At 42.8% G+C, this 13,116-nt stretch overlaps 1 protein-coding gene across 4 annotated transcripts in view; it reads left to right on the top strand.

Annotated features, from left to right (window-relative positions):
- Positions 1 to 12,756, top strand: part of tle5 (TLE family member 5, transcriptional modulator) — a 44,459-nt gene extending 31,703 nt beyond the window's left edge. Inside the window, exons 5-7 of one of the 4 annotated variants that reach the window (XM_080472857.1) lie at positions 6,000 to 6,062; positions 6,922 to 6,996; positions 8,954 to 12,756. In XM_080472857.1, coding sequence (XP_080328983.1) covers positions 6,000 to 6,062; positions 6,922 to 6,996; positions 8,954 to 9,175 — 360 coding nt within the window. In that variant the 3' untranslated portion in view covers positions 9,176 to 12,756. Of the gene's footprint in view, positions 1 to 5,999; positions 6,063 to 6,921; positions 6,997 to 8,950 lie in introns of all 4 variants that reach the window. The other 3 variants (XM_080472856.1, XM_080472859.1, XM_080472858.1) reach the window with 3 other exon arrangements.
- The last annotated feature ends 360 nt before the right edge of the window (positions 12,757 to 13,116 follow it).

Below are 13,116 nucleotides of genomic sequence, written 5' to 3'. Positions count from 1 at the left end.
GTGTATCATTACTTTTCAGGTATGCCAAAGGAAACTAGACCTTTTCTAGTAGATCCAACTCCCTCTGTACCCGAATCGCACAGATATGCAGAAATATATTGTACACAACTAAAAGCCTTCAATCACTTTAGAGGTGTTCACAGACAATGCTTTGATTTCCTCTTGATCTTGTGTACTTTTAGAGTTTCCCTGTCAAGCTTTGTCACTGAATCTCGCAAAAAAGTCTTTAATAGTGAAAATACTTCTGCTCTGTGTTTTCTGCCTCAAAAGTTTGGTCTGCACTTATGTTGGCAGTTTTTCTTGTATGATTTATCTTGTAATTTCTATAAGAAAAGACTTGTATATCCGAATGTTATCAGTTTAAACTCAGGGAAGAATGTACACTTACACCCAGGAAAGCCCCCACTCAGGCAGAGGTGGGGTGAGAGGCTGCTGATGTCCATACATCAGTTTGTGCAGCTGAAGCTGAGGGAGTAATTTATGTTCAGCCTGTAGGAGGGAAAGAGGAATGGGCCTCCAAAGGGCCAGTCCTTATCAGTGACCTCGTCTGGTGCTGGTGGTACACACACACACACACACACACACACACACACACACACACACACACACACACACACACACACACAGTCTTATGATTGACGGTGTGCGCTGACAGCTATACTGGAAGAACCGAGTACGCTTTGACAAATGGATACACACACACATACACGCAGACGCGCGCACACACCTAACTCCCATGATTTAAAGGCCTTCGCATATATCTGCCCACACACACTCGATGGAGGCAGACAGCAGGCACAGTGATGCACGCCAGACACACACACACACAAACTTGCAGACGCACACACGGAGCACACGGTGAGCTTTATTTGTTCACTTTATCACACCTTTTCCCTTTATCTCACAGGGATGAAACTCACGTGTGTGTGTGTGTGTGTGTGTGTGTGTGTGTGTGTGTGTGTGTGTGTGTGTGTGTGTGTGTGTGTGTGTGTGTGTGTGTGTGTGTGTGTGTGTGTGTGTGTGTGTGTGTGTGTGTGTGTGTGTGTGTGTGTGTGTGTGTGTGTGTGTGTGTGTGTGTGTCCTACATTTACTCATTCACTTTTAATATTATATATACATACATATATATATAAAGAATATTAAAAAATATGTGTGTGGGTTGAGCCTGCCAGCTCAAGCTATTGGTGCGTGTTCATTAGTACATATGCTCATATATTTGTGTGATTGGTTCATGTTTATAACTGGTTGTGTGTCACCGTGCACGGCTGCTCTTGTTATCGTGTGCGCATGTGTGCATTTTCTTTGTGCACAGTGTGAGTGGGTGCGGAGAATCACTACTTCCATTAGAGAGTTGAAATTGAAGGGGATGTGTGGAAACGAGTGTCGAGGAGCATTCATGTCTAGGTCTATTGTGCAGAGCCAGTCTCTCCTCTTCCCTCCTCCTCTTCCACCTCTGCGTTCTATTTCCCTCGTTCTTTCTCTTTCGCACTCTCACACATTCAATTGCTCCCTCTTGATCACTCTGTCCTACTCAATTCAAAAAAATGCCTTTCCATTCTGTCTGTTCACTCTTTCCTTTTGTCTCTTCTCTCTCCATATCTTTCTGTTTTGTCTTGGTGAGGAGACATATTCAACAGTAAAGGTAAATCCAGACATATTTAACTGTGTTGGAGGACGTGAAGCTATAAGATGAAACAGAGAATACCTCTGAACTACCTTTCAGACAGTGGAACACCCTTTTGAATAAGCAAAAGCAGTGATTTGAAATGTCCTCTAATGGATTGTTCAGTCGTCAGAAAGGTCCCTGCCAATTATACTAAATGTCCCCGTCTTTTATGGCTTTTTCTGTCATGATTTTGCTGACTGACTTTGTTGTACAGGATGACATCTTGATTATTTTTGAGTTAAGGTGTGAATTGCCAAAACAAAAGAAGCATTTATAATAATCTTCTCTTGGAATGTACCTGATTGCGGTGAATCATCCTACATTCTCCTGTGTCCTCCTCATTCACACCAGTCCTTTGCAGGTCCTCCCGCACTGCGCCCATGAATTCCTCACGGTTCATTCTTGATCAATCCACCTCAATCGTGTCCCTTTCACTTTCCCACAAAGCCCTTCAACAGGAGCTTTCCCTCTAATGTACCCATTTCCAATCCTCACCTCTGTCACCTCCAGTTCAGCCTTCTGTCTTTGGTTATTGTCATTTCCATTAAGCCATAGACAACACGGTTAAATTTATTATCTTAGCTGAGACGCTTCTATTACCGATCACTTCCGACCTCCTTGTCTACATCCAGTCCACCTGGCTTCATCTCTCTTTTACACAAAAATGCCTAAATCTTTGCTACGTCTCTCTTCGTCCTCCCTGTTTCACTGGACCGATTCAAATTCACACATATACATTGTTGTACTCCTGCTCACCTTCATTTGCCTCCTTGCTAATGCAAACTTTCACTTCTCCAGGTTCACCTCAATGTTCTCCATACTCCCACTGCAAAGCCCTTTCCTAGGCATTTAATTTATATAGCACCCTTCTACAATGCAACCGAAGCATTTGCATTTACATCCCTTTCAACTTGAATAGAAGCATGCAGACAAGAACTTAGTTGGAGCCATACTTCAACAAATTTCAACGAGTGTCTTCTAAATATTGCACATTGAAACTAAAAGCAGTTTCTAACTGTTTCATTGTAGCTCTGATGACAAAAAGTAGGTTTGATTCAGATGATCTGCGAGGTCATGATGGCTCGTAACATCACAGTTCTCAGGTGTATTTTGGTCCAATCAGGGACTTTGGAGACCAATAGTTGGATTATTGGTTTGGTATAGAGATCACGGTGTCATCTGCACACATCACAGTGCATAGTATGTGTTTGTTTTTTTTGTTTTTTGCTATTTTAAAGATATGTTAAATCGGCTCGCACATTTTTCTTTCCGGGATGGGGTGGGGGGGGGTCTGTGTTTGCCTTTTCATTTGAAAACTCAAAATCTAAAATGATTTAACTGACAAAAAGCAGCATACTTATTCCCAACATTTTCATATTCAGTCTCTACCGAATTTTTCACGCCATGGCTCAGTCTCCAGACTCGGTTTTATCATATGTATGTTTTTTTTTTTAACACACACACATCATGCTTCCGTCATTGAACACCTACTGCAGCAGTGCTTCAGGAATCCTAGAAATAGCCTGGTAAAAGTGAGACACGAGAGAGAAAACTGCATTCAAAATCTGTGACAGAGAAGAGAAAACGATAGAATGAAGAGATAAAAGGACATACAGAGGATGTGTTGGAAGAGAATGAGGTGGACCAAATAAAGGCCACTGCAAAAGGGAGAAGCTATAGTTAGCGCTGAGCGAGTACCACAGAGACATTTTAGAGAGACGTTTTAGAGATGTCACGGAGATTGTACGTGTAATGATGAGCAGATAGGACTGAAGCGCTTGATGGGGGACTGTGCTCTGCATGCCTAATGACTGTTAGGAGGGCCTCTCTCCTCATTGCGCCATGAATTAAGCTCTAACACAATTACTGCTGCTTTGCATATCTCAGACGGATTGGATGATTACCAACCAAATGTGATAATAGACCCATATGTGAGAAAGTGTGTGTGTGTGTGTGTGTGTGTGTGTGTGTGTGTGTGTGTGTGTGTGTGTGTGTGTGTGTGTGTGTGTGTGTGTGTGTGTGTGTGTGTGTGTGTGTGTGTGTGTGTGTGTGTGTGTGTGTGTGTGTGTGTGTGTGTGTGTGTGTGTGTGTGTGTGTGTGTGTGTGTGTGTGTGTGTGTGTGTGTGTGTGTTCAACGCTTTCTGAGAAAGAGTATTAAGTACAAGGAGGGAGGGAGGGAGGGAGAGAGAGAGACCCACCCACAAGTTTGCGAAGGTTACAGCAGATGTTTCCCATACTGATGAGAGTGTGGGTTGAATCACTGAATGACAATTTCACATTTAATGGGGGTTTAAAGGATAAGGCTGGTGAGATTCTGCATTTGTCCTTGTCAGTACAACCCAAGAAATGATGAGAACCACCAATAAATTGATCTTATTAACAAGCCTATGTGCCCAAAGCCTGATACAGAATATTCTTCTGCATCACAGACTCCCACGGACACTCGGTAGATGGTTAACTCCATGTATTTATGCACAGGTGTCTTTAAATATTGGGATGGCATTGGCCAAGCTCTCGTTATTTTTTTTATTTTTTTGTTGACACCTATTTTGAAAATTCACACAGAATAGCGGAGAAAAAACAGTTTATCCTCTGACGGGATTTGCCTTTTTCCATTTGTTGACTTAAACTTTATTCAGTGTACAGTGTAGTGTCCTCCCCGGCTAGCTCAGTTGGTAGAGCATGAGACTCACAATCTCAGGGTAGTGGGTTTGTGTCCCACGCCGGGCGCCACCTTCCCGTGGGCTCACCACCTGCAGGAAGGTTCTTAAATGGTGCGATGTGATCTGGGTGACAGTGCTCAGACTGTCACCCCCGCGACCCGGAAACGGATAAGCGGAAGAAAATGAATGAATGAATGACAGTGTAGTGTTTTGCTGGCAGGGCCAATGTCGTTGTGTTAAAACAATTTTGAACAATAGTTTAACAATTAAACAATAAAAACTGATTCCAGAGTACTACTTGAATGCAGACTTTAAAGACCAAGGAATAACAAACAAAAAAAAAAGGAAACGACTGAAATGCTCAGACTCAGCCTGGACTCTAAGATTGTTTCTCTTGTATTGCTGCCAAAATTGTTTTACCTTATTCAGGAGGTACTCACCTGATTTTAAAAAACAAACAAAAAAAACAAAACTGGTACATCGTTGTAAAAAAATTTAATTGTTGAATTAACACTACAGTTGCCAGCAGGGCTTTTTCACATGTCATTACAGGGAAAGCACAGGTGTTACTAAATCACATTACTAATGCCTCGGCCATAATCAAGTGCTCCAGTGACACACTGCAGCGAACCAGCATGAACAATAACAGAACCCGCTGAATGAAATGAAAATATTTTATGTTATTATTTACACCTGCAGTGTTTTGATATGTCAACTCAAAAAAAAAAAAAAAAAAAAAAATCCAATGAGCTAAAGTGTGCAGCATGTTGAAGAGCACAAGCTATTCAATCGTGATCAGTGCACTTCTAGAGGAAAGGGTTAATCATGAAGCCTGGGGGGGGAAACACCTGTATATTTGGTGGATCATGCATTCGCTTCATGTTCCTGTCTGTGGGTGGCTGAGTGGGAAAAATGTGATTTCTTTTTTTTTTTTTACTTTTTGGTGAAATGTATGAAATTGTAACAGGATCTCAATGTCCAGTTTTCGAGGTGAGATGTTTGGAAGACTACAGATTATATTCCTGTTGTTTGACAGAATCCAGTGCCTGCGTGCTTGTGTGTCACACATGTTTTGTTGCATCCAACACTTTCTGAGAAAAAGTATTAAGTACAAGCAACGAACTTGGCAAAATAACAGAGACAGTAGCTGATCGTGAAATGTTTTGTGAAATACTGCACAATTACCAAATTTGTGCAGTATTGTAGTTTAATTGTGACGGCCACCATGACTCTGCTCCCCACATGCGTTTGGCTTCAGGTTGCAAGTGTATTTGTCCGGGCATGTTTTGGTTTGGTTGCTCGCAAAGACTGTGTCAGAGTTTTAAGAACACATCAGTGAGCAACTGTGCTGCATTGGATGACATATTACCTCATTATGATGAACACGCACACTGTGGTGTTTGTTTTCTGAGGCGCTCATGCACAAAACGTTCTGCCAGATTGTGTTTATTCTTGTTTCAGCAACGTCCCCCCCCAAAAAAAACCTGCTTTCCCACATTTTTGAAGGTAATTTGGGCGAAGTAAAATAATCTACAAATAGTTCATATTTTAACGTTAAAGCCGAGACAGACTACTGAAATGACGGAGAAGTCGGAAACTACCGGGAAACACTGGACTGCTGATAGTGACAGTAATAGTGAGCTCATAACTAATTAACTTATCTTCCACAGGCTGAGATAGTGAAGAGATTGAATGGGATCTGTGCACAAGTCCTCCCCTACCTGTCTCAAGAGGTAAGCACACACACACACACACACACACACACACACACACACACACACACACACACACACACACACACACACACACACACACACACACACACACACACACACAGACCCTCCGACCCTCAGCACTATTCCTTACATCCTGGAATGAGATCACCCTCGTTCCCGCCTCATTACCTCCCCTCCCCTTTGACCCCCTCGCTCAGCATCCCTCCTCTCTCCTGCCATCATTCATCATCACTCGCTTCCTGTCTTTCCTCTCCACCTCACTTTCACTTTCACCCCGCCCCCACCCGGAGCCTCCATTGTCATACTCAGTAACTCCCTTCTTTGCGGCTTTCTTTCCTCCCACTCCCTTTTTTCTACCTCCCATTTGCTTCTGCTGCTTCCCTCTATCCATTCATCCCTCCCTCCCTTCTCTGCATCTTCAGCCCATCCCTCCCCTTTTGCTTTTCCTCTACACATGTTGTTTGTGTGTCAGTGTAATAAATGGTTGTGTGATTCAGATAAGCCCTGCTCTTATCTGCCCACGAGGGGTTGACCTCCACCCATTACAGCACACCAACCCACTATTCATCCATGTGCATGCGTGCGTGAGTGCGTGCGTGCGTGCGTGTGTGCGTGCGTGCCCATATGACTGAATGACTAGCTAAATGGCCAGTGGGGGAGGTGCATCACCAGAGAGGATTGTTGGGTCTCCGTTGGGACTATTGATATTGATCTAACCTCTCCACCTCTCTCCCCCTATACAAAACTCTCCTCACCTTGTTTCTGTCTCTCCATTATTGCTTTCACTCCCCCCTCTCTCTCTCCCTCTCTCTCTCTCTCTCTCCCTCTCTCCCCCACTCCCCATCATCATCTCCAGCACCAGCAGCAGGTTCTGGCAGCCATAGAGAGGGCCAAGCAGGTCACCCCTCCAGAGATGAACTCTATCATAAGGGTACGATGTTCCAGCCCTGAGTCACCCACAAGGGTTTTTAACATGGCTTGAAAAGTGCAAATATTGATCAGTGTGATCAATTCTATTGTTTTCTTTAATGGTCCTTATTTATTGGGTCATTATGAGAAAATGGTACATGTGATCACAAGCTTTGTTATAACTCGTAAAATTAAACTTGTACCTTAAACATAAGAGGAACAATATAACTCAAACAATGGGACCAATTTACTTATTTACAAATGAGTAGACATTAGAAAACATAAATCCAGGTGATTGAGTTCACAAATGTTAAATAACATGTCATTTGCATAAATCTTTATAATAAACAAGAGAATAAATGACTTGATGAACATGTGATCCCTTGCAGCACATTACCATTAACTTCCAAACAGACCATTTTATAGATTGATCTACTATCACGCTTCAATAAAGCAGTAAAGTCAGGATATAAAGAAATGACTGTCAAAATTAATGCAAGGTTGAGTATGTTGTCACAATTTGTTGCTTTGGGCCCATTTTTTTTAAAACTTGCTCTTTTTTCCCCCGCTTTTTTTTTTTTTCCCCACTTCAAATTCTTGGCATGCACTGCTTGTTTCTGAAATATCCAGTGTGCTGACTGTTCACATCCTTTGGTCTGAAAGTAACGTTACAGTCCTCCTTTCCGAACAATGTCTCCCAACCAAGAAACTACCTAACAACCCCAGACTCTCATATTGGTCAAGGAAACAAATACTCCTTCTTGTACCAGTTGTTTAACTTGGTATCTTCTTACTTGCAAGGTGTATTTTGGATACTTGCCTATACATAATCATTGGCTTCAGTGTTTTTAAACCAATTTTTCTCTTAAATGTGGAGTTTAATTCTAAAGAGAGAAAATCCCGACAACATTTTGATCTCATTCAGACACTAGTTCCTCTGACTCCTCTCCTTCATAATTCATTTGGTTTTGCCTCCTCAACTGTCTTTTGTTTGTTAATTAAAGTGGTATCATCTCATCAATGACACCCTCCACCCTCGCGTACGCTGCCACGGTTGTGTGCCGATCAGTGGGATTAGCGTGCAGAAGTAGTGGATCATTACACATCAGGCTTTAGTCACTTAGCTGCAATCCTTTCTAGCTGCTCGCCAGCTTCACTTCATCATTATCAGCCTGAGGTTCGATGGCTTAGCCACTCAGTCATTTTACTAAGGCTGTGGTCTGAGCGAACCCATCCACTCCATCACCGTGATGCATGATGCACCGAATGGCTTTGCTTCGGTGTTTGTGTCTGTTGCCTCACACCCGGTGTGTGAATATCTGTGTGCGGAGCAGGAACCTGCTCGGCTCCCACAGGTGTCCATGCAGTTTGGTTAATTGGGTGGGTGAAGTCACAGTGCTGAAGGTTGAGCAGAGTTGTTGACTTAGTGGGCGCAGCTGCTAAACTCTGTTCATGAGAAGCCAGTCAGGACCGAAACTAAAATCAACCCACTGACGTGTCATCATGTCGAATGTGTATACAGCAGGGAGTGATGAGGAAGCCCAGACTTGACAGTAACAAATTGCATTTCTTTATATTAAAATAAAGTGCCTGTGCATACCATTGTATACTTTTCTTTCATTTTGACCATGTCTGTGTTGTATCTTATATATTTTTCATCGTGCGCTGTTCTTTCTCCTTTCCCGATCTTGTTTTCTTGGCGTTTCATATTTTTATGCATTTGAAATTCCATCTATTATGAATAAGTTATGTGTACTGCAGATTTTCCATCTCTTACTGAGCACATATTTTGGCTATGATATGTGTGCTCTTTCTAATCTATTGTGTCTAAACTATTAGCGCTGAGCCTCGGGGGTTATGTATTAAACATAATGTGATTTATAATGGCTCTATGCTTTGTAGATTGTTTTGCAGTGATTTATGTTCTTGATCCATCCTGCTGTGCCTAAGTTGTGTCCCTATTGTCTTCCATGCAGCAGCAGCTTCAGGCTCACCAGCTGTCCCAGCTCCAGGGCCTGGCCCTGCCCATGACCCCCCTGCCGCTGGGCCTGAGCCAGCCTACCCTCCCCGTCACCACCTCCTCCGGCCTTTTCTCCCTCTCCTCCCTTCTGGCTTCCCAAGCCCAGCTGGCCAAGGAGGAGAAGGCGTCTCGTGACGGCGTCGACAGCCACCGCGAGGAGGACGGAGACAAGTCCGATTAGATGGTGTCCCCCTTCAGCTCTGTTTTTATCCAGGAAGCTGAATCCCCCCACACCCGAGATCCTCCCCTGGCCTCCCTTCTTCTGACCTTACACGAAATGGACTCGAGTCCCATCATCGCAGCTCCAGCTTCAGATCTCTTGCCAGTCCCATTGCTGGGAGAGTCTTAGCGCTTGCCACATGATCTTTTCAGATTTACCTGCTGGAGTTGGTTTAACCTCCACCTTTTATTTTTTATTTCTGCAAGACTGTCTCCCTCCAATGTATCTGGTGTCTTTTCTTCAAACACTGTCTCTTTCTTCTATGAGATTAGGCTCCATCTTTTTGCCTCCTTCTTTCTATATCTGTTCCTTAATGCCTTCCTGTTTCTCAGTCTCCTCTCGGTTCTTACTGCTGTAAAGTCCGTTTTTTTTGGGTTGTTTTTTTTTTTTCTCTTCCTCAACATGCTACTTCTTCTTCAAGTCCCCCCTGTCCTCTTGCCTTTGTTCTACACAGGTCATTGTTTTCCTGGGCTGATCTGTAAGACTGAAAACACCATCCTGTAGGTGTTAAACCAGGCAAACTGTTGAACACAGGGATTCGTCGGCAAGCTGCGAGACTTGTCAGACACAACATGGGAGTTCTTTTTTCAAGAAACTTCTCCAAGGAAAAGTTTCTCAGATCAGAAGTGTTGATACTTTATGTCGTTTAAGACTGCATGCGCTCATTTTGAGCTGAAGGTGAGCTGTGAGATTGATCCGTTGATTGTTTCAGATCAGACAGATGTTTGGAGAGCGCCCTCATGCCCCGAACAGACAGAAATGTCTTAAAAGTTACACTTATGTCCTCGTCAAATACCTCTGCTTTCAGAGTAGAATCATCGTAATGGGAAGACTTCTTCAGTCGATAAACTACGCTTTGTTTTGGAATCCTCGATTTTGGATGGAAAAAGAAAAAGGCACCTTCTTATAGCAGACGTCACTCAGTATTCATTGACTGAATAACAAAACCAGAAATAAGAAATCTCCTTCCACCCACAATCGTGACCGGACCGCCTGAGACACGTGGGATGAATCCACCAGACACCGTAACTGAAAACATCTTTGAACAGAACTTAGGACGCACAATGTGCAACCAAGACAGTTGATGCCACTTCGATTCCACATACTGCCAAGTTCTTCCTTCATTGTGCGGTAACATTAGAGCACAGGCCGGGACGGCGTGCATGTTGTACGTTTGACAGCAGAGGGCAGCGTGTGTCTTTGAATCCTCCTTGCTGGGTTCATGCTTGTGCAAAACAAGGATCGGAATCAAAGGAATGCCATAGATACATATTGTCACTCCGAGTGAGAAAATTAAATTCCAAACACGGACACTCGACTGGTGAAGCTAATTTCTGGTCACTCTTGCAGTCGATTTTTTGAGAAGCGGTTCTCTGGTTTATTTTTTTGATCTTCAAATGGTTCACTTTGCAGTACAATCTGTCCCTGTACTAAAAGAAAAAAAAACCAGTTTTTTGGCCATTTGTATTCTGAGCATCCTTTTGTACAGGCATCCATACCACAGCATGAAAGCTCTAGAACACATGAATATTGAAAGTCACACAAATGAAGCACAAGCAGATGTCACAGATGTTGGAATAAAAAAAAAAACCAACTAATTAAATCAATATAGTCTCCCCTCAGCCTGAAAGGTGTCACGCACTCATACGGATGTTGTCAGATTAAACCTCCAGTCTGATTAAAGGTGAATTGACAGAAAATATTCTTTAGTGCTCGTGCCTGCGATTTTAGCAGCATTTTCTATCCTGAAAAAAAGAAAACCCGGTGCCGACACAACTCCCTTGCATTCATAGGGATCGTGGTGGGTCAGTGACGGGGGTCACCTGGATGAAAAAACGTTTTTTTCTCCCAATGACTGAAAAGCCTGCATCCTGTTTGACAATGGTGTCCTGTCTGCCGACAGGCCGTTCTGATGTGATATGAGATTTTGAAATCTCCTAATGACCTTCATTTGTCCAAGCAAAGCCTTGTTCTTCCTGTGTTCAGTGTTTATGTGAATCTATAAGGGAGTTCACAGGCATTCCTAATGCAGCATGAACGTTGCATTTCAATTGTATTTGCATCCGTCAAATGCAGCAGAAGTCCCAACACCACCAACAGAAGGGAAAAGCAGATGTCACTGAAGTGTAGTTTGTACATCCCCCTGCTGTCTCAAGTAGAGGTCTAATCAGGCGACATATTGTAATAATCCCTGTGTGTGCGTGTGGACTGTGGGCATACCGGGGGAGGGGGGCTCTTTGATAGATCAGTTAAATCAGCCATAATGGCCCCCATTAAATGTTGAGATGCAATTGAACTGCTGCAGCAGCTTACACTTACTCTTGAGAATATTTAGCATAAATCTCCAGCAAAAGTTGTCCTCTGCACTGATCAGACCTCGAGCAGTGTCGGAGTGCAAAGTTCAAGAGAGGACGGTATTTCTCAAACGCCTCTCGTTTCAGCCGAGGTCCGTGTCAGAGTTTTAATGCGAAGCGACGCGTGTGTTTCATACACAGAGACGGAAAAACACAACTTTCTTTTGGCTTCACTCATTTCAGTTGGGTTCAGTGTGAAATCCGTGTTTTATTTTGCAAACGGCCACTTCTGTGAGTAACGGAGCAAATTTTATGGTCAAAGCAGCTTTGAGACGTTTGCTGCATAAACGACCGCTTCCTGTACAAGTTTGATACTTTTAACTGATGAATTCACTGCGTATAGGGAGATTTTCTTCATGCTCTTAAAATTCAGGTGAAAAAAAAAAACCCGTTGTCGGGATGGCTCATTCGATCTCCCACTGTTGTGTATGTATGTGAATACGTGTATTCAGACCCTCCTGCTTGTCGGTTAAGCTCGCAGCGCGTCGTCCTCCCATCTCGCCGCACGCTGTATGCATCCAGCTACAAACTGTACTTGTTGTAGTGATATGCAGAACGCGGAGACAAAGCGACACACACACACGACAAACACTCATCAATGCATGTCTGCAGGGGAACCGAGTTCGATTTCTTTCTAATAGACTTTTTTTTTTTTTTTGTTAAAAAATTGTTTGATCCAAACATTCACTTGTTATTTTTCACGTTTTTCTTCATTTTTGGATATTAATCGATATGAACTCGGAAGAGAATTGCAGAGCTGATGTTATAAACATACAAATGAAATTCTATGTATTTGTTCAAGTAGTTGGAGGCACTGGCCTCTGTATACAGTTCTACATAGAAAGCTTTATGTGTATATGGCTGCATCTTCTCTTGTTTGTCCTGGATGATTCTTGTACTAATTGTGTTACAAAACTGATGTGACACTGGGTGGGGGTGGGGGGGGGGGGGCGTACGCAGTACGTTGACCTTTCACCCCTTGGCTCCCGTCTCTCTTTTCTGAACCCCACCCGCTCTCTTTTCCTGCCCCATTCTCCTTTATGCCCTTTATTCCCATGCCACATCCCCTCTTCCCAACGTTTTCCTCCTCATAGCGTGAAGCATTGTAAGCATTTTGAGCTTTGTAAAAGTCTTTTTTTAAATACTTATTTTGTGTATAATGTAAAACCTGAAAGTGTGTACTTTGGCAAAAAAAAAAAAAAAAAAAATGTTTTGTGTCTGAAATCATAGCTTCATTTAAACAAACGATGAAAGAAACTTTAAAAAAAAAAAAAAAAAAAAAAAAGTGCAACAAACATTTACTATAAATAATATGAAATGTTCTGCAGTAAGGAAGGACTTCTGGTGCCTTACAAATAAAGTCAATCAAATCACGGATCGCATTTCTGCTTGTTTCTCAACCAACATGAATATGTGTAAAAGTTCAATGAACTGGTTTTTCACAATGCCGTGTTTGTTCACCAGAGATAATAGGTAATCACTATGTCCTACTACTTCATCCTCTGTCTCTTTAAGCTCTTAAAGGACAGTTTTCTACTGCTCCACATC

The sequence above is a fragment of the Lipophrys pholis genome (assembly GCF_963383615.2).
Source record: "Lipophrys pholis genome assembly, chromosome: 10".
Taxonomy (NCBI): domain Eukaryota; kingdom Metazoa; phylum Chordata; class Actinopteri; order Blenniiformes; family Blenniidae; genus Lipophrys; species Lipophrys pholis.
The sequence above is the reverse complement of the archived record's forward strand: the minus strand, read 5'-3'. Positions and strand labels throughout refer to the sequence as shown.